Raw genomic sequence first — 19,113 nt, 5'->3', positions numbered from 1 at the left:
TATGACACCTGTTATGCAAGAGATCAGGGCTTGACCTTGAAGTTCCTCCCATTCTATTTGGTTAAGAGGGAAATCCCATTGTCAGTTAGTGCTGAGCAGTGGTGCTTTGGGGGAGGGAGCATGGCTACTGGCAGTGATGGTCTAAAGATTATTGTAGTTTACTTTGCTTCTCTCCAGCTTGAGGACTTCGCTCTAGGAAGTGGATAACTTAAGGTTGAAGGAGCTCTTCATGTGACAAAGAAAATACTTTCATACCAAAAAGCAAGATGAAGGAAAGATAAATACAAGGAAGGTAGAATTTGTGGGTGGCTGCCCATGTGACTCTTGTCTTTCACTGAAGGAATAAGTCGCTCCTTTTAGGCTTGAAGCAGGGCTTGGGAGGACACTTAGCTCTCTGGGGTTTTGTGGCCGCCCACTTAGACCTGTGGAGGCCCATTGCCTTTTCCTGGGTCCACTCTTTCTCTGCTCTTGCATCGTCCAAAATACACGTAACATAACAGGAAGGGCTTGATGAGGTCCAACAGGACCACTTGATCCTAATTACTCTCGGCATTGGGTTTCTGAAGTGTAGTCACGACTAAACTTAATTACAGGACAGTGCTCAAATAGAAATTTGAAAAAAGAGTAAGGTAATTTAAATCAGTGTCTGTTCCGCGTAGGCTTAGCTTGCTCCCTGTAGAGGTTACCGTGGCTCCTGGTCGAGGTGACTTCCCTGGACTTGCTCTAGCACTGCTGCCTGCTTGCTTAGGCCAGGCCTCCACCTTTGGTCACCTAGTGGTCAGCTTTCTCTCTGCTCCTCCCACTGGACCTCTCCCTTCGTCCATTCTTCACACTGCACTGGGGTGAGCTTTTTAAATGACTAGAAGCTTCTTCGTGACTCATTCAGGGCCCATGCCCCCAGGAAGGTCTCCTTGACCCTCTTAGTCTGGGGTTACTGTTGTCCTCTCTCAGGTAGCACTTACCTACCTATGGAACATTTCTGTGAAGTAGCTTGCTTGCTTGCCTTGGTTTCAGGTGTCTCTCACATAAGTTGGTTTAACGTCCACCACCACCAAGTCAGTTCCAACGCATAGAGTTTCCAAGACAGATAGCTGGCTATCCCTTTTTTCCTGTGCAGCTGCTGGTGGGTTTGAACTGCCTACTCTTGTGGTTAGCAGTTCAGCACTTCCTCAGCACTACCTGGCTCCTTTAGGGCTGCTGTGGCATGCTTCAAACACAGGGAACATTCACGTGAGCAGAATTTCGTCCTTTGACATTGTAGGTACTAAGTGCTTTGATATAGTTCCCAGTGTGTTTTGATGGGTTACAGGTGGAACCGGCTCATCTTTCCCACTTGTGAAAGCTGGAGGGGGTGATTCAGACTAAACAGCAACATTCCCCACACCCCCCAAAAATGAGAGCACATGCTTAATTTTTTCATATGAAGAAAATGAAGCATTCTTCTGTAGACTTAAAAAAAAAGTACCTTTAAAAAGTTACCCTAGCTTTCCATTATCATCTGTTCATTGTGCAAAGTAGTTCATGGTCGTTTTCAGGGAACTTTGTGCTGAAGTGTTGTTTACTCCAAAATCTGTTAATTCAGAACATTTCTTTCAAAGCACATAGTAGGGTTGGGATTTGTAGGAGACAATACTTTAGAAACTCTTTATACTTTTATCATAAGTTGATGCACACTGAGTTATTTTCTAACACTCCCCCAAACAAACAACCAAGCTCGCTGCCATCCAGTCGATGCCCACTCATAGCCGACCCTATAGGACAGGGTAGAACTAGCCCTGTGAGTGTCTGAGACTACTTCTTACGCAAGTTGAATTAGTGGCTGAGCCACCTGGTGGTTTCGAGCGGCTGACCTTGCAGTTAGCAAGCCACTATGCCACCAGGACTCCTGGTTATTATCTTCTACCACCCTATTCTTGCCACCACCCTGTTGTCTGTCTGAGTTTCTCTTCACTGCGGCCCAGCTTCCTTGGTCAGCGTCAGTCATTATTTCTGCTGGGCAGTGGCCATGAAAGGACACGACGTCTCCAGGACCCTCCTGGCGCAGCAGCAGTGCTCATTTTGTAGTCTGGAGGTTGGCGGACCAGCCTGGATGTGAGAGGGTAGTACAAAGTCGCTGGGAGCAAAGCAATTCAATTTTCATGCTGGCGGGCAGAGAATAAAGTCAACTTTGAATCCAGGCATTGGATCTTCACCTTCACGTGTCTACTGATCCACCCGGAGCAGATTTTCCGAGGGCCTGGCACAGAGGCTTAGCTGTCTCATCAGTGCTGAGTGATCTAGGGAGGCTTACAGGCCTTTAGATTTTGAAGCAGTGATCTGGGTGGTGCATTTGCATATTCTGGAGTTAGAAGGAATGGGAAGTGAAAAGGAAAACCTCACTGCCCTCCAGTAAGTTCTCTTAGTGACCCTGTGCACTCTGAACCAGACTCTTGCCCTCGAGTTGATTCTGACTGTGCCCCTGGTTCTGTTGCTCCAGAAAGAGGGATTCGGAAGGGTACGTTCTCTATGATGGAGCCCTGCTGCTTAACTGTGCGTTAGCTTAAAGCACATAAAAATAATCCAGGCATTTCCCGTCAGTTGGGAAAGTACCAGACAGACTGCAAAGGATTTTCCGTGGCTGAATTCTCTACAGTGTAGATTGCCAGACCTTTCTCGTAAGGCTCCTCAGGTAGGAGTTGAACCTCTCACTTTTCATTTAGCAACTGAATAAATGTGTTAACTTCTTGTACCACCTGGGAACTCCTTAACTGGTTATTAACTCTGTTCACCTCCATGCAGGAAGGAAAATATTTAGTTTACACACATCAAGTTCCCCCTTTCTTAAATGCTTCCTGATCCTGTTTGCATGTGCCTGCATGTTCATCTGCCTTGTTTCATGAAGACACATGTATGGGCATGTCCATGACTCCTTAAAACTTCTGAGTAAGAAATGAAATGAATCGATCATCCAGTCTTCCAGTCACTACTCTTCCTAGGCTTTCTGATTTCATTTTGTAGTGCTTGGGAAAGACTTTATTCTAGCAATTAAAAGCTGGATAGCCATTAAGCTTCATTAAATAAAATGTGGGGTCACATATTGAATATATGGTTGGCCACAATCAAACAACTTTACTGATTGTTGTTTTGCTTTCGTGAGAGAGTTGCACTTTTAAACCATTAAATGCAGGGCTAGGAACATTTCACTTAATAAAAAATTACATCTGAAATTGTCTACGTGTTTTGTAATGGCAGTAGAGGCCATTTGAGATGACTCTGGAAGGCACGATCTCAGGATTTGGAAGTACATTCTTCGGATATCTCAACTCTCTACTCGTAGCTCTCTGCCTGCTACACTGATTACCAGAAGCAGGCAGCTGCCTTTAGCTTCTTAAATGTAAATACGTGTAGGTGCTAGAAACTGCTTGTCCATCCACTTGTTCTGCACAGCTCCATTGGGAGAAGTCACGTTTTTGTTTACTGCAGTTGTGCTCCCAAATTGCTGTCTTATTTGGTATTAAACATTGTAGGTGATTTTAGTAACTCTTTGAAAATAAACAAATGACATTTTCCTGTATTTCTGGAAATGAGCACTATCAGGATGAAGTTAGGGTAGTGGAGTTGAAGTTGAGTGGGAGCAAAGTAACATTGTTTCATTGAAAAGCTGTTAAGCTTCTTTGGCCTTCTTTCTTTCCGTGTAGAGCCTTGGAAACTCACAGCGGGAGTACGAGAAGCAGGTGGTGCTGTACAGCATTCGCAATCAGCTCCGATACAGGAACAACCTGGGTATGTGGGGCGCTTACCCAAGTGAGATGGAAATGACTGTCACTGGCTTCCTATTTCCATAAACCCGTCTTATTTCCCCAGTTTACATTCTGGACACTGAAAGCATACTCTGCTGCCTCATCCCACCTAACAATAATTGGTATCAGCGAGGAGTTTTCCATTGTAAACCCGATAAACATTATTTAAGAGGAATGTTTGTTACTTGCTCTACTTATAGAATAGAATCTTAATTCCAGTGCCCTCATTTTGTCTTAGAAAATATTCCAGAAAGAAAGAAATATATTAGTTTTGAATAAGTTTTAACTTTGAGTTTGTTTTGCCTCTCTAAAATTCCCAGATTATATAACTTTGCGGGAAAAGTCTATAGTAATTGGCACAAACTTAGAGCCTAGTTGTGTTTCCTGATTCTTTTACTCCATTTTTTTTGTTAAAGGTTTGCTTTTATTTCTACCTGATTATTCTGATGAATCTAGCAACCTTTACTCCCATGTGTCAGTTTTATTTTAAGGATAATACTTCAGTTACTTTTCTATCTAAATATATTACGTGGAGGTCAGAAGCTTTTTACATAAAAACACAACAAAAAAGAAACTAAGTTCTAAAACGGGGCTTGAGTCCATTGACAGTCAGCATTCTGTTTGTCCACCTTACAAAACAATGGTGAGGGATCTGATGCCCTACAGCCCAAGTTTTACACCTTTCTTGGGAGTGACTGGTGGCTTCACACGGCCTTGCTGATTGGGTAAGAATTACTTTCCTATCATGCATTATACTGATGTACTCTGGGGTCCATTTCTTACAGTATCTTTGTTTCCATTTTAGAATAGTGCATTCCTTTTCCATGTAAATACTTAGAATGTAACATTGGTCCGTTATGTGTGTTTTTTGGCATTGATGATTGACATGCACCCACTGAGAAACCTGAGAGGCCCCCCACCCCAGACTCACTGGCTCTCTTTCCCCCAGTGAAGCAAGTCAAGAAGGATGAGCGCAAATACTATGAAGAGCTGCTCAAGTACAGCCGCGAGCACCTCCTGCTGTACCCCTACCACCTGTCCGACATCGTTGTCAAAGGCCTGCGGGTGACGCCCTTTTCCTACTACACCGGAATCATGGAGGTCAGTGGTCAGCTCCGTCAGCCCTCAGGGATGGCCTGGGGCTCCCGGCAGAGGCGGCCAGCTCTGCACTCTCAGCCACGGCCGCCGTGCTTTCTGCGCGTGTAGTGAGAAGAGAATGGTTGCAGGCTTGCCCTTTCAGTCACGCCTGCACAAGTCGTCGTCACTGCGGGTGCTTTGACCTGGGAACGGTGTCTGCGAGCCAGCTGTTGACTTTGTGCTCTTGTACCACACACCAGGCAGGTAGTCGCTTTTAATGCGTGGTGAGCAATAAACATGTTGGTGATGAGTTTACCGTTACACCCTAGAGCAGCGTAAAGTGTTTCTAATGACTCGCTAGCTGTAGAAAGGGTAGAGGAGGAGGATGTAGCCCACAGCAAAAGGGAAATACATTAGCAGAGTGGCTGCTCATCTCTCTCCGTAATTACTACCTTTAGATGTTGCTTTTTTCTGCCTTTATTTTATTTTCTCAATGAAATACTTTTATTCGGGGCTCTTGTATCTCTTATCACAATCCACGCAATCATCCGTTGTGTCGAGCACATTTGTACACGTGTTGCCATCATCATTTTCAAAGCATCTTCTTTCTACTTGAGCCCTTGGTATCAGCTCCTCATTTCCCCCTCTCCATCCCCTCCCACCCTCCCTCATGAAACCTTGCTACATTATAGATTATTATTTTCATATTTTATATCATCCTCTGTCGCCCTTCACCCATTTTTCTGTTACTCAACCCCTGGGAGGGCTGTATGTTGATCCTTGTGTTACTCTTTTCTAAACGCAGATGCAAGCCTATGGATCCAAGGCGGAAAGTGGGTCTCTGCCCCTTAGTGAGCAGTTGTTTGGTTTAATATTAGAGAAGCCGGTTAGGGTTGGAAGAAACTGCATGCTGAGTGTAGCTCAGAATGATAGAGTCCTAAGTCGTTACAGTCTGGTGCGTAGTGTATGTTGGCGAGGATGTAGCTGGATCTCCGGATACACTGGTTGTCCTGGTCTGGACACCGTGGAGGCGCACAGCACAGCTGTTGGGATCCACTGTGTGGAGGGCAGGCAGAAACCAGACGTGAAAGTCCAGTCCTCTGCCTGGTGAGCTGGGGACCACGTGCAGCCCAGCTGTGACCTCGGGGCTTCCTGGAGTCATTATCAGTCTTCCGTTGGGATATCCCCATGTAGCACTTAGACCCATTTCTATCAAAGGAAATGTACATTTAAAATATTCAATCTTTTCCTTTTATCTTTTCACAGGACATTATGAACAGTGAGAAGAGTTACGATTCATTGCCCAACTTTACTGCTGCTGACTGTAAGTGTTTGAGTGTGGCGAAGGCTGAATGCCTGCGTGTGTCCACTTCCTGACGTGCTTCCGATGAGATACACTTTACTAGTAGGAAGGCTGTCAGCCGAGGGTAAGGTTTAGCAGGGATAGCTGAGAGAGGAGTATTTTGGGATGGCGTGAACAGAAAAGTGGAACTCAGTTATGTATTTCTGGAGAACGTGGTACCTCTGGCACTGGCATGCGTTGCCTGCCAGATGAAGAAAGCTTGCGGTGCAGTGTTACGCAGTGAGACGCATGGCTGAATGTGGACCAGCAGTTATCTGCTGGCTTTCAGGATCTTTAGTTTAATGAAGCGTGTCTTGGAAGATGAGGTTGTTCTGCTGTGGAAGAGGAAATGTTTGCTGAAGAGTACATTTGACTTCTTGAAATTAGAGGGCTTCTGCTTTTCAAAGCCGCCCTTGCTTAACTGGCCTTGTCAGAAATCTCAGAGTTGGTGCTCATGTCCCCCAGTTTAGTTTTCTTATCTCTGTGTGAAGAACTCCTAAGAATTTGAAGAGACGAAAAGCAGGGCTGTTGTTCTCTGGACGTATGTGAATGCACGGACATTTCAAGGTGCAGTGCGCGTCCTGAGCAAAGGGGCTTTCTCTCTTTCAGGTCTGCGGCTTCTTGGCATAGGAAGAAACCAGTACATTGATCTGATGAACCAGTGTAGATCATCCAAAGTGAGTTGACTGCTGCCCCGTTCCCCCATATTTTGCCCCATAAATCACACCTGTCTGATTCGTTTTGTTATTTATTTTTAACTGGTAGAAACAATGATTTCTTTGAACAAATAACAAATACTTAATACAGAAACAAATCAGAAAACAACTTCTCAGGAGTCTCTAGGTCAGCGGTTCTCAACCTGTGGGTGAATGACCCTTTCACAAGGGTCACCTGATTCATAACAGTAACAAAATGACTGTGATGAAGTAGCAACGAAAATAATGTTATGGTTGGGGGTCGCCACAGCATGAGGAACTGTATGACAGGATCGCGGCGTTGGGAAGGTTGAGAACCACTGTTCTAGGTGATAGTATGGTTGCTGAATTAAAAATACCGAAGGCAGCTATGTTTTTTTAAAGAATTCATTTACATTTATTTTTCTTCCTCATTCCACCTAGTTGGTGCAGTAAGTCCAGAAAGGACCCAATTGCCAAATTTCATCTTCACTCCTGGGTTTTATGTGGGTTTCTGTATTTCAGGGTTTTGTCATGAGTGTTTTGAAATCTTTTAACTGTTAATGATCATCTCCATTCACAATAGCTGGACTGTTTAAGATTTCAAACAGAGTGTGTGGCAAAGATCGTTAGGTGGCGTGTTCGGCACGTTCTCTGTAGGTGGCGGGGAAAGAAGATGGAACGCGTGAGTGTGTTGACTGCCATTGAAGGCTCCCTCTCACACGCTTTCTCCCATTACAGAAATTTTTCCGAAGGAAAACTGCCCGGGATCTTCTCCCCATGAAGCCGGTGGAGATTGCAATGGAGGCCTGGTGGGTGGTACAGGCTGGCTACGTCACAGAGGACGACATAAAGGTAGAGCTCTGGCTTTAAAGGGTCAAGCCCCTTTAGAACCTAGTTATTTTAAATTTTGTCACGTAACTTGAAAGAAACAAAACTAACACGGTTACACGGTGGTTTTCCTGAAGAAAATGAAACGTCAGTTCCGCTCTGTGGAATGGATTCAAGTTGCTAATGGTGGTTTTCCCCATTTAAAATGATCTTCTTAGACTCCAGTAAGATAAGTCTTCTCAGTGAGGAGACTCGACTCAGTTCGTGTGATGGCAACGTAAGACCATTTCTTTCTTAGTGACTTCGTGTAAGGCAGTGGCTGCTGGCCACAGCAGTTGCATGGCTCACAGCTGGCTGCGTGCCTGAATGGCCAGGCCCGGTTCCAAGGGCCTTGTCCATTGGTTCATTGAATTCTTACAGCCTCAAGCCTAAGTGTTGCTTGTATTACACACACACGCACGCACGCACACACCCCACCTCACCTCCCTACCCCCCACCCCGCATAGGAGCAAAGTGAGCTCAGATAACAGTGTTAGCAGAGAGCCAGGATTTGAACCCAGGTCTTGTGCTCTGACAGAGGGATGGGGTGAGAATCAGAGGCACTAGGATCATGAATGGTCAGCCCACATGAAAAGTTGCAGTGGCCACTGAGTCAATTCCGAGGACCCCCAAGGCTGTGATATTGATGAACAGAGGCTACCACGTCTTTCTTCTGTGGTGGAGCTGGTGGGTTTGAACCCCAACCTTAACCACCTTGTCCCCAGGGCTCTTAGTCAATCCCATGAGAAGTAAACTGGATACATTTCAGAAGGAGTGGTGATTTAGAGAAAAGCGATAGGGTACTGAGGAATGTAGAGACCGTATCCTGTCTCATCTCTGTGTGTTGTTGGACGACCGTATATGAGCATGTGGACTTCTACCCTAGAGGACAAATGCAGGCCAGTGGTAGGAGGCCTGGGAAGTAGATCTGACTTGTGTGTCACTGCTTCCTAACAGCTGTCCTTAGAAAAGAGGAAGACCCTCAGCCAGTGGAGTGACACAGGGGCTCAGGCGGAGAGACAGCTGTGAGAATGACTCGGGCCTGGGCAGTGCTTGTTTCTGGTGTGCATGGGGTCACTGCGGGTCGGATGGCACCTAACACAAACAGCAATAGAGCTGTCAGACAGTGTATCCTGTCACTGAAAAGAATAATGTGGAATCTGAATAAAGTTCTGATTTGAGAAGTTCAGAATGAACAAGTGAACCTGATTCCACTTAAAAAACAAACAGTAAATAATAGGAATTTATTAGTAAACACTACTTATTAGTAAACTTGTACTTAGAGCTTCTTGGGTCTCTAAATCTTGTTTGTAACATAATTTGACATCTCAGTTGATGGTCATGTGCATTTATTGGTTTGTTTGAATGTGATTGTTTATCACTCAGAATTTTCATTTCTCATGAAAGTAATACCGAGTGCTTGAGTGCTTTGTGCTTCTTAACCCCGGGCGCCTGGTCCCCACGCAGGGCACTGCACAAGAGCAGCCTGTCGTCTGTTTCCACAGAGATTGCAGCCAGGAAGTTGCCGTGGAGGGGGAGCACGTCTGCGCTGCGGCGCACGAGGGCGCCAGGAGTCAGCATGGGCTTGGTGGCAACTTTTTTCTGACGTGTGGTTCATTTGTGGGGCTGCGCGTCCTCCTTGGTTTAAACGTGAATAGAGTCAGTTCATTGTTTGTTCTGCTTTGTTTTAACTTTTCATTGTGACTTGTGAATTTACAGAGGAAAGTGGTTGCTCCTTCAGCACTTCTTTCCTGGCCTTGACTGCAACCCCCAGACTGCAGCAGCAGCGCTTTTCCAAGGCTGTACGGACACTTTCCGTTCCTCCTCCTTCCCTCGCTCTCCCACCTTCTGAGCTTTATCCAAGGGCAAATTCGGCCCCTTTGCTGGCTTGTGACCGAATGTTCTAAGGAGTACGGGCCTCCCTGGTCTGACTGTTCAGTTTCTAGGCTTGTCTGCTGACTGGCTGCAAGTTGAGCCCAGTGGTGAGATGCGTTTCAGGCTTCAACAGGGAACAGGGGCCACGTTCCCCGGGATTCCACCAGTCTCCTATCACACCAGTGAACTTGGTCTTGTCTTATGACTTTGAGTTTGTTCCACATTTTTGCCCTCTCCATTTAGGCCTTTCTATTGTGCTTAGCAGTGGCGGTTGGGCACCACTAGTTGATCTAGTGTCTGAGTGGCGGAGGCCGAAGCCCAAGTGGTCCCTTAGTACTTTGGACTAAGGTTTCCTAAAGCTTTGATTTTCTTCACTCTTTACTGTAGATGGGAGAGACCAATAGTTGCCCTTCAGATGGCCGCTCACAAGCTTTTACCACGCCAGCCACCACTCACCAAGGAGGAGTGTATGTTATACCAGTTGACTTTGGACTAGGGGTCCTCAAACTTTTTAAACAAGGGGCCAGTTCACTGTCCCTCAGACCCGTCGGTGGGCTGGACTATAGTTTTAAAAAACCTATGAACAAATCCCTATGCACACTGCACATATCTTATTTTGAAGTGAAAAAAACAATCGAAAAAGCAGGCGGGCCGGATAAATGTCCTCAGCAGGCCGCATGTGGCCCTGGGGCCGTGGTTTGAGGACGCCTGCTCTGGAGGAAGGTTCTGAGCCCTCAGGCATATTGACTCCTTCCTTTGGAGGTGTTTGGTTAGGGCTCAGAAGTTGCTCCACTGTGTACATGGATATATTTACAGTACATACAATTCTCTCCATAGGAATGTCATTTATCAGAGGGGTCTGGTTGGCCAATGCAACTGTTCATCTTGCCTTTCTGCCTAGGCAGCATACGTATCCACTCAAAGATTGATGTCAGGTCTCCTGACATTGCAGGCATGTGCGTGTCATAGGCTTTTCCTGTGGCTCTCAGTCATGCGTACCTCTCTGGGTCTTTATTCCGTGATGTTGTATTGATTATTATTATTATTTTAATCATTTTATTGGGGGCTCGTACAACTCTTAGCACAATCCATACATATATTCTTTGTGTTAAGCACATTTGTGCATTTGTTGCCCTCATTCTCAAAACATTTGCTTTCCACTTGTGCCCTAAATGTCAGCTCCTCATTTTTTCCCTTCCCTCCCTGCCATTCCCTCGTGAACCCTTGATAATTTATAAATTATTATTTTGTCATATTTTACACTGTCCAAAGTGTCTTTTCACCCACTTTTCTGTTGTCCACCCCCCAGCAAGGAGGTTATATGTAGATCCTTGTAATCAATTCCCCCTTTCTACCCTACCTTCCCTCTACCCTACCGGTATCGCTACTCTCAGCACTGGTCCTGAAGGAATCATCTGTCCTGGATTCCCTGTGTTTCCAGTTCCCTATCTGTACCAGAGTACATTCTCTGGTCTAGCCAGATTTGTAAGGTAAAACTGGGATCATGATAGTGGAGGTGAGAGGGGAGGAAGTATTTAGGAACTAGAGGAAAGTTGTATGTTTCATCGTTGCTACACTGCACCCTGACTGGCTCATCTCCTTCCCACGACCCTTCTGTTAACGATGTCCAGTTGCCTACAGATGGGCTTTGAGTTCCCAATCTGCACTCTGTACTCCCCATCATTCATAATGATTAAGATTTTTTGTTCTTTGATGCCTAATACCTGATCTTTTCGACCCCTCATGATCACATAGGCTGGTGTGCTTCTTCCATGTGGGCTTTGTTGCTTCTGTAACAGAGAGGAATTACTAAAACCCAAATGAAGGCTGAACATGATAGTGGGACAAGAGGAAAGTAAAAGGAAATAGAGGAAAACTAGGAGGCAAACGGTATATATAGAAGTCTAGATACAGGCATGTACATATGTAAATATATTTATATATGATGACAGGGAAATAGATCTATGTGCATATATTTATAAGTTTAGTATTAAGGTACTACTACTCAAGTATTTCCTCTATGCAAGAACACTTTGTTCTATTAAACTGGCATTCCATGATGCTCGCCTTCCTGACACAATTGCTGAAGACAAAGGGGGGTGCATAATAAGCAAATGTCAAGAAAGCTGATGGTGCCTGGCTATCAAAAGAGATAGCGTCTGGGGTCTTAAAGGTTTGAAGATAAACAAGCGACCATCTAGTTGAGAAGCAACAAAGCCCACTTGGAAGAAGCACACCAGCCTGTATGGTCATGAGGTGTCAAAGGGGTTAGGTATCAGGCATCAAGGAACAAAAAAAATCATATCACTGTGTGCTCACCTTCCCAATACGATCACCCCTTTATTGTGTGGGAATAAACCATCTAGATACATTCAATACTATTATCTAGTTTATTATTTCCACCCTCCTCCGAATCCCTAGTAATCATCAGAGAATGTTGTTTTCTGTGTGTAAATGCTGCCTTTTTATAATAATGGACTCGTGAAATATTTGTCTTGTTCAGGATTTACTTATTTTCACTCAGGATAATGTCTTCCCAGTTCATCAAGGCTATGCATTGTTTCATTAGTTCTTTGGTTTCTTTAACATTTTGAAGGGGTGTGTGTGTGTGTGTGTGTGTGAGAGAGCGAGAGAGAGAGTGAGCGCACGTGTGCTTGAGAGGCTTATGCATCTGTAATGTGATTTTCCATTCCTCCATTGAGGAGCACTTAGGTTATTTCTGTCTCTTCACTACTCTGAATACGGCAGTAATGAACGTGGGTGTGCATATGTCCTGTATGAGATCATTTGGACAGACCTTAACTGAATGTTTGTTTCTCTCTTTAGATTTGCACTTTGTCTGAGAAATGCGCCATTGACAAGATCATCGATTCCGGTCCTCAGCTCTCTGGGTCACTAGATTACAATGTAGTACATAGTAAGTGGTTAGTAGAAATGGTCTTTTTCAACCCGAAAACTGGCTGTTAACTACCAGGCAGTAACAGTGATTGGTTATGTATGGGTCATGCTGCTTCTCAGCTAAGGGTTGTTATTGTGTGGAACGTGACTGTAGCTTGTTTTTCTTCGTGACTATAATTAGTCTTGCATACTAGAATTTATCTCTGCTTCTTAAGGTGGGCGATAGCATCCCGGGGGCGCTGGAGAGATCCAGGGGCTGCAAAAGCATGCACCTATACTTTGTCTTGCTCATGGGTCTTAGAACCAATGTTTTTAATTGCTGAGCATGCTGAGTAATTTTTTTTCCCTGAAAAAGGGGCTGTTGGCCAAATAACTTTGGGAGCTAATAATTTATACAAACGAACCCTAAAGAAGAAAATCTAGTTCTGAACATTTGTAGGAAACCAAAATTTGTAATTTTCTCTCATCTATTTCTATATATTTCACATAGCATTGTTGTCATGAGTTCACAGAAAATCAGAATTCTCTGGGTTTAAAAAAAAATTTATTAGTATTGAGTAGTACATCTAATACAGGATACTTTTGTCTCTCTAGGTTTGTATAACAAAGGGTTTATCTATCTGGATGTACCTATCTCTGATGACAGCTGTATAGCAGGTAAGTGTGTGTGTGAACGTTTCACATTGCTTTCTGAGTGCACCTCTTGGTGTTCCTCTCTGTAGGGTGGTAGATGGGGGCTTTGAGAAACATTCACTGTAGTACGTGAGACACGTATCCTTCTTTTCCAACGAATAACATTTCTTCATTACATTACGACACTAGGAAGGGCTGTGTGTGTGTGTGTGTGTTTGTGTTTTATTGGGCATACACTATCAAAACACTAAAGGGGTGTGTGTGTGTTGTGTGGTGTGGTGTGTGTGTGTGTTTTATTGGGCATACACTATCAAAATCCCAGAAATCCAAGAGTAGGATTTTCCCTTCTCTAGGCAGTGTGGGGGAGTTGTGCAGAAAGCAGTGCTTTCTATCCCCCAGCTTTTGTGTGTCTTAAACGCTCCCTGTGGTCCATGCACCCTGCTGCCAGCCAGGCAGCAGAGTCAGATTGGTACTGAGTACCCACTGCTGTCGCCCTGGCCCCCTACTGCGCCACCCCTTCCATGGCCCCCAGCATTTCCAAGCGAGTCGACAGCTGTCAGTGGGTTTGTGCTCCCACCAGAGCCCCCTTGCAGGCAGGGTGAAAATGGTCTTAACTTGTGGGGCTTGGGAATGTTTGCTGTGAAGTGGATAGAATCTTATCCGAAGCTGAATTCAGTCCATAAGCTAGAGATGTGTCCTTTTAGGTGGACAATTTGAATTGTGCTTTCACGTTCATGGAACTGCACCACTGAGAAATGTCTGTATTGGATCTGTTTCAGTGCCTCCCCTCGAAGGCTTTGTGATGAACCGCGTGCAGGGTGACTATTTTGAGACTCTGCTCTATAAGATATTCGTGTCCATAGATGAGCACACGAATGTTGCAGAGGTACGTGTGGCGGCGTCTTAGGGAATGACTTAGTCTTGGGTATAAAGAAAGTTGCTGTGAAGTAGTGAGCCGCTCGCCCTGGTGGCGTAAAGGATTAAGCACTTGGCTGTCCGATAACATCAGTGCTGACCCCCTCAGAGGTTGCCCAGGGGAAAGACCTGGCAGCCTGCTCCCATACAGATTACAGCCGAAGAAGCCCCAGGAGGTGCTTCTACTCTGTCACGGGGCCACTGTAGACACAGCGGCACCGAACAGCCAAGTAGCTGGAAATGCCCCACCACGGGTTAAACTGTTCTCAGCATCGATACGTGGGCACGTCATAGACCACTAATGTACCTACATGTGACTCCTGCCAACATTGTTCCTGTTCACTGTTACTTGGTACAGTTACCTTTTGTATGACTGTAATAAAAGGGTGGTGGACTGCATTGGTGTACCTAGGAACTTTCTTGCCCTCTCACTCACTGCCATTGAGTCAGTGCTGACCTATAGCCGAACCCCTGTGGGTTTCTGAAACTGTAATTGGCTAAGGGAGTAGAAAGCCCAGTCTTTCTCCCACGGTGCTGCTGGTGGTTTTGAACTACTGACCACGCAGATCACACCGCTAATGCAGACCCGCTGCCTCCGGAGGGCGTCGTTTTCTTACCTCAGAGGAGTCCACATTAGAGTCTGGTTCCTGATGCTGCAATGAGTTAATGTGGAAGCCTGGTGCTGTCGTGGGTAATGCATTGAGTGGCTAAGTTAGCACCAGCTGCTCCAGGGAGAAAGAGGATGTTTCTGCTCCTACAAGTTAGGGTCTTGAAGCCACAGGGGCAGTTTTGTAGGGTCACTGTTCATCGGCATCAACTCCATGACAGAATTAATGTTATTCTGCGATAAAGAAAAGGTTCTGAACTCAAAATGTATTCCCTCTTTCCAATTATTGATCATTTACAATTTAAACTAATTGGCATTACATTTATATCTATTACTAGCAGAATGCTAATAGTTCTGAAATTCTAACGTTTAATTTTTATTTTCCAGCTTGCAAATGTCCTTGAGATAGACTTATCCCTGGTGAAGGTATGTCATTCTTATATCCTTCACCTTGTGGGAACACTGAGTGGATTTTACTGATGTACTTTTGTCTTCATGAGCTACTGACAGAGGCATTGAGAGGCTTATTCGTTCTGGAGACCAGGTCGTAGAGCCCTGAATCCCCTTTGGAATGTTCTGGACTTAGGGAATGAGCTGGCATGTTCTTCTGAGCTTTTGGAATAATTTTTTCCTATGATTCCCCTGACCTCCTGGGCTTGTCAATCACTAGTGTTGTTTGGGCACAGTGATGGGCATGGTATTGGTGAGGGAACCATGGAATTTGACCCTAGTATTTCCAGATACCTCTTCCTATAAGGTCCCAGGAAGAATGGACTTTCAGCAGTGAGGGCAGAGGCCACACCATCTCACTGCGTGGGCCCATGCTCAGGAACTGTCAGGTTGAGTTCTGGTCCAGTTGGCTGGGAGCTTAGTAACTGATGGAACACTGAACATATCTAACCCTGGCTTCACATCCTGCGGCCCTACTAGTTGCCATACAGGAATCCAGAGCACTGGCTGGCCATTTGGGGTGCTCGCAGAGATGGGAAAAGCCAGCTACGAGGCCCTGAGTCGGGGCTCCAGCACGCAGCCCGAGTGCTCGCATGCCTGCATCTGCGTGTAGCCCCCACACCTGCTCGGACAGGCCCAGCCCAGCCTGGGCGCCTGCTTGCTTTAGCTGGGAAACTGCTCGTGCAGCGGAAGATTGCAGGAGACGAACAGGCCTCCCGGAGGAAAGGGACTCTTGTTGGGGGGTGAAAGTGTTTGAGGATCATTGTAAGCACAGCCTGTTGAATCACCCCCACTCCCACCCACCCCCAATATTATGGCGTCCCGTTTGCCTTCAAGTGTTAATTTCCTTTTTTTTCCTTTCAGAATGCTGTTTCAATGTATTGTCGGTTGGGCTTTGCTCATAAGAAGGGACAAGTAATAAATTTGGACCAACTTCACTCATCCTGGCGGAATGTTCCATCTGTAAACAGATTAAAGTAATGCATTTTTTCAGTGTGGATTTTGGCGTGTCCTTTTGGAAACCAGTACCCTAAGAAACCTCTCCTTCCTCTCCCTCTGGCAGTGACTTTCCTCCTCTGTGTGCTGGAGCTTTTCAGTGTCTGATGGAAGCTGAGAGCAAACCCCAGAGGCTATTGTGCACAGAGTGCTGAGGGCTTCTTCAGTGATCTGAAGCCCGCCCCTGGGTCTTGCTGTGAATGGGTGCAGGGGGGTCGCGGGCTCTAGCTCAAGTTCAGGCTTGAATGGAAGGCCGGATTTCTGTGACTGCCCCTAATTTGAGTGTTTATGTCAGTAATGGCTCTTATCAGATGGTTTATAGACTTTTAAAGTGGACTGTGCTTTAATAGGACGACTTTTGACCCTCAAAAAATGCTCCTCTCCTGGGATGGTGGGGAGAGTAGGAGCCCGGTCCAGGACGCTTCCTCAGCCACGGACACCGACACCAACAGCCAGGAAGATCCAGGTGAGCAGGCGCTCTGCTTCCTTGGGGCTATCTGCGGGCTCTCCAGACTGACCGCTGCCGGGTAGGTTTGTCGAAGGGTTTGCTCATTGCGTGGCGGTCTCTCGTACCTCACCATGGGCGGCATGCTGGTAGGTCTGCATTAAGGGCCTAGCCACCCACCCTACGTACAAGAGAACCAACAGTGACCCTGGGCCATTCGCCCAGTTCTTAGGTCTGAGCCCTTTGTTGCTGCCACACATTCAACTTGTTGAGGGTCTTCCTCTTTTTCTCTGCCCCCGATTTACCAGGTTGATGTGCGTCTTCATCGTGGTACATAGTCAGCTAGGACATGGGGCCTTCTTCCTAGGCAGGGTTAGCCAATACACCAGCAAGGCTGGACGCACTGCCGTGCTGCTCGGGCGCACAAGGGAAGGAGAGTCAGCGAAGCTCGTGGAGAGCGCCTGGCGGCAGAGGCGGCAGCAGGGTGCTTTTCTCTTGGGCGGGGGTAACACACAGACTCCCGGAAGAGCTCTGGTCCCTGAAGACATTGGACGAGGTAGCCCTGTTAATCTGAGCTCAAGCCACACTTTATTCCTGGCTTTTAAAGACAGGGCCAGAGCATCCTCGGGTAGACCTGGGACAGCTGACCGTTGTTCTGGTCTGCACCAGGATGCGAAAGAATACAAAGTCCCTGTGCTTCCTGTCTGTATTTATGGCGGGTCCAGATGGAATGAGGGATTACATAGCAACAAAGAAAAAACCACGATGAAATACATATATGGAGATTCAAAACAAACCAAACAGAATGCATGTAGGAGAGGCTGGCCCCGGCGTTCTCTTGGCTGTAATGTTGCTTATACCTCATTATGCATTTTCTGGTTGGCAACTAAAGCTGAAGTGAAGTCCTTTCTCACTGTTGGGATAGCAAAAGGGATGTGTTTACATGGTTTGAAACGAGCCATTTCTTTCAGCCGACACCGCCAGCATATGCAGCCTGAGCCTGTCCGCGGGGTATACCAAGCGCATCGCCTTCCTGTTTGACTCGACGCTTACTGCCTTTCTCATGATGGGCAACCTCTCCCCGGTAAGGCAGATGCTTTCTAGGGATAGAGCCGTTTACAATTAAGACTGGACATAAAACAGTGCACTGCCTCTCTAGCTTTGTGTGAATGCGGGGTGTTACTAGGTTTATTGCTGAAAATGCCATTGATTGTGGTTCACATTCCTTCCAAACGAGACTTGTAGCTGCCACCTGTGGTGACTGGTTAGGACTGAGTAGGCTGGCCCCAGAGGGTGTCAGCAGGACTCTTTACGGACGCAGACTGCCACGGAACCTGCCTGTGGAGTGCTGGGAGGGTGTGAACGAATGAGCTCTCTTGGTTTGCCATCAGCACGAATCATTGTGCCCCCGTTCCATTCCACAGTGTGTGGTCAGATTTAATCAGGCTTACTTTTGCCATTTGAAGGATCAGGCCCCTCGTCTTACCACCCTTAAGTTTAAGTATATTGAAAAGGATCGTATAAATAACGTTTGTATGGATGTTATTCTTAGCATCCTAAAGGGAAAACCGCTTTAATGATAGATCGTACAAGGTAAACTTTGGTTCTTTATTTTATGCGTAATGTTTCTTTACTGCAGAACCTGAAAAGTCACGCCGTCACAATGTTCGAGGTTGGCAAGCTCTCAGATGAGTCTCTGGACAGTTTTCTGATAGAATTAGAGAAGGTGAGTCTGCAGAACCTTACGGCGTTCCAGTTAGACCTTCCTATTGAATATACTGGGTTTTTGGCCTCTTCTGCTCATTGCTACCCCATTCTCTACTACTTGGCAGTGTTTAGACTTAAACATACTGCGTAGGTGAGTGGATTTTATGAGGTGAAAGTGATGTCTACTTCATGTAACTGTATAATCTAATGGACTCATGAAGAAATGATTTCCCAGAAGCTTAGTCTGTTGGCAACTTTTAAAAAGATATTTTTCTAACGCAGCCTTTCAGCTTCACATGGCACAGCCCTCTAGGATCACGGGGATGCTTTGCCCACGTACTGAAGATCTGGAACAGTGTCCCTGGTGGTCGTAGTCACTGGGTTCACTCTGGCTGCCCTGAGAGCAGCTTGAGGACGCCGCCACCCATGCTCGCAGCCACCGCTTCCCCGAGAGCAGAGCCCGGGGTTTCTGTGCCAACCACCCCCGGGCATGGTCTCCCGCACCGCCTTCCTCTTTGCACAGCCTCTTCCTGGACTAAGATTTATGCTGCCTTTGTGCTTTAATGACGAGCTTGCTGTAGCAGCGCGCTGCTTAGTGACTTTGTAGTGATTCTATAATTCCTTCCCCAAAAGACTAACGTTGTTTACTGTTGCTGCTTCGTAGTGTTTTCCCCTTACTCGTGCAAACAATTCAATCCCCACTGGAGGTATTCCTTTCTATTCACTGCTCTGCTCCTCGCTGTGGGTCAGCCTTGCCATCGCACGATCGACTGCCCAGCACACCTTCTGTCACCCTTCTCACCTCCGTGTCTTGGGATCAGGTGCAGACACTTGCGAGACTGCGC

At 46.2% G+C, this 19,113-nt stretch overlaps 1 protein-coding gene and 1 non-coding gene across 2 annotated transcripts in view; both read left to right on the top strand.

Moving 5' to 3' along the window:
- The window catches only part of FAM91A1 (family with sequence similarity 91 member A1), a 35,720-nt gene that overhangs the window by 2,835 nt on the left and 13,772 nt on the right, over window positions 1-19,113 (top strand). The window contains exons 2-14 of the mRNA XM_075549296.1: window positions 3,678-3,762; window positions 4,729-4,880; window positions 6,123-6,180; window positions 6,808-6,875; window positions 7,614-7,727; window positions 12,444-12,534; window positions 13,110-13,172; window positions 13,928-14,034; window positions 15,058-15,096; window positions 15,985-16,097; window positions 16,467-16,582; window positions 17,533-17,645; window positions 18,201-18,287. Coding sequence (XP_075405411.1) covers window positions 3,678-3,762; window positions 4,729-4,880; window positions 6,123-6,180; window positions 6,808-6,875; window positions 7,614-7,727; window positions 12,444-12,534; window positions 13,110-13,172; window positions 13,928-14,034; window positions 15,058-15,096; window positions 15,985-16,097; window positions 16,467-16,582; window positions 17,533-17,645; window positions 18,201-18,287 — 1,206 coding nt within the window. The remainder of the gene's footprint in view (window positions 1-3,677; window positions 3,763-4,728; window positions 4,881-6,122; window positions 6,181-6,807; window positions 6,876-7,613; window positions 7,728-12,443; window positions 12,535-13,109; window positions 13,173-13,927; window positions 14,035-15,057; window positions 15,097-15,984; window positions 16,098-16,466; window positions 16,583-17,532; window positions 17,646-18,200; window positions 18,288-19,113) is intronic.
- Window positions 17,178-17,307, top strand: LOC142449612 (small nucleolar RNA SNORA31). Its single transcript, XR_012784746.1, has one exon. It is a non-coding gene; the product is annotated as a small nucleolar RNA SNORA31 (small nucleolar RNA).

Source organism: Tenrec ecaudatus, chromosome 5 (genome assembly GCF_050624435.1).
Source record: "Tenrec ecaudatus isolate mTenEca1 chromosome 5, mTenEca1.hap1, whole genome shotgun sequence".
NCBI classification, from domain to species: Eukaryota; Metazoa; Chordata; class Mammalia; order Afrosoricida; family Tenrecidae; genus Tenrec; species Tenrec ecaudatus.
Note: the sequence above shows the minus strand (reverse complement) of the source record. Positions and strands in the feature narration are given on the sequence as shown.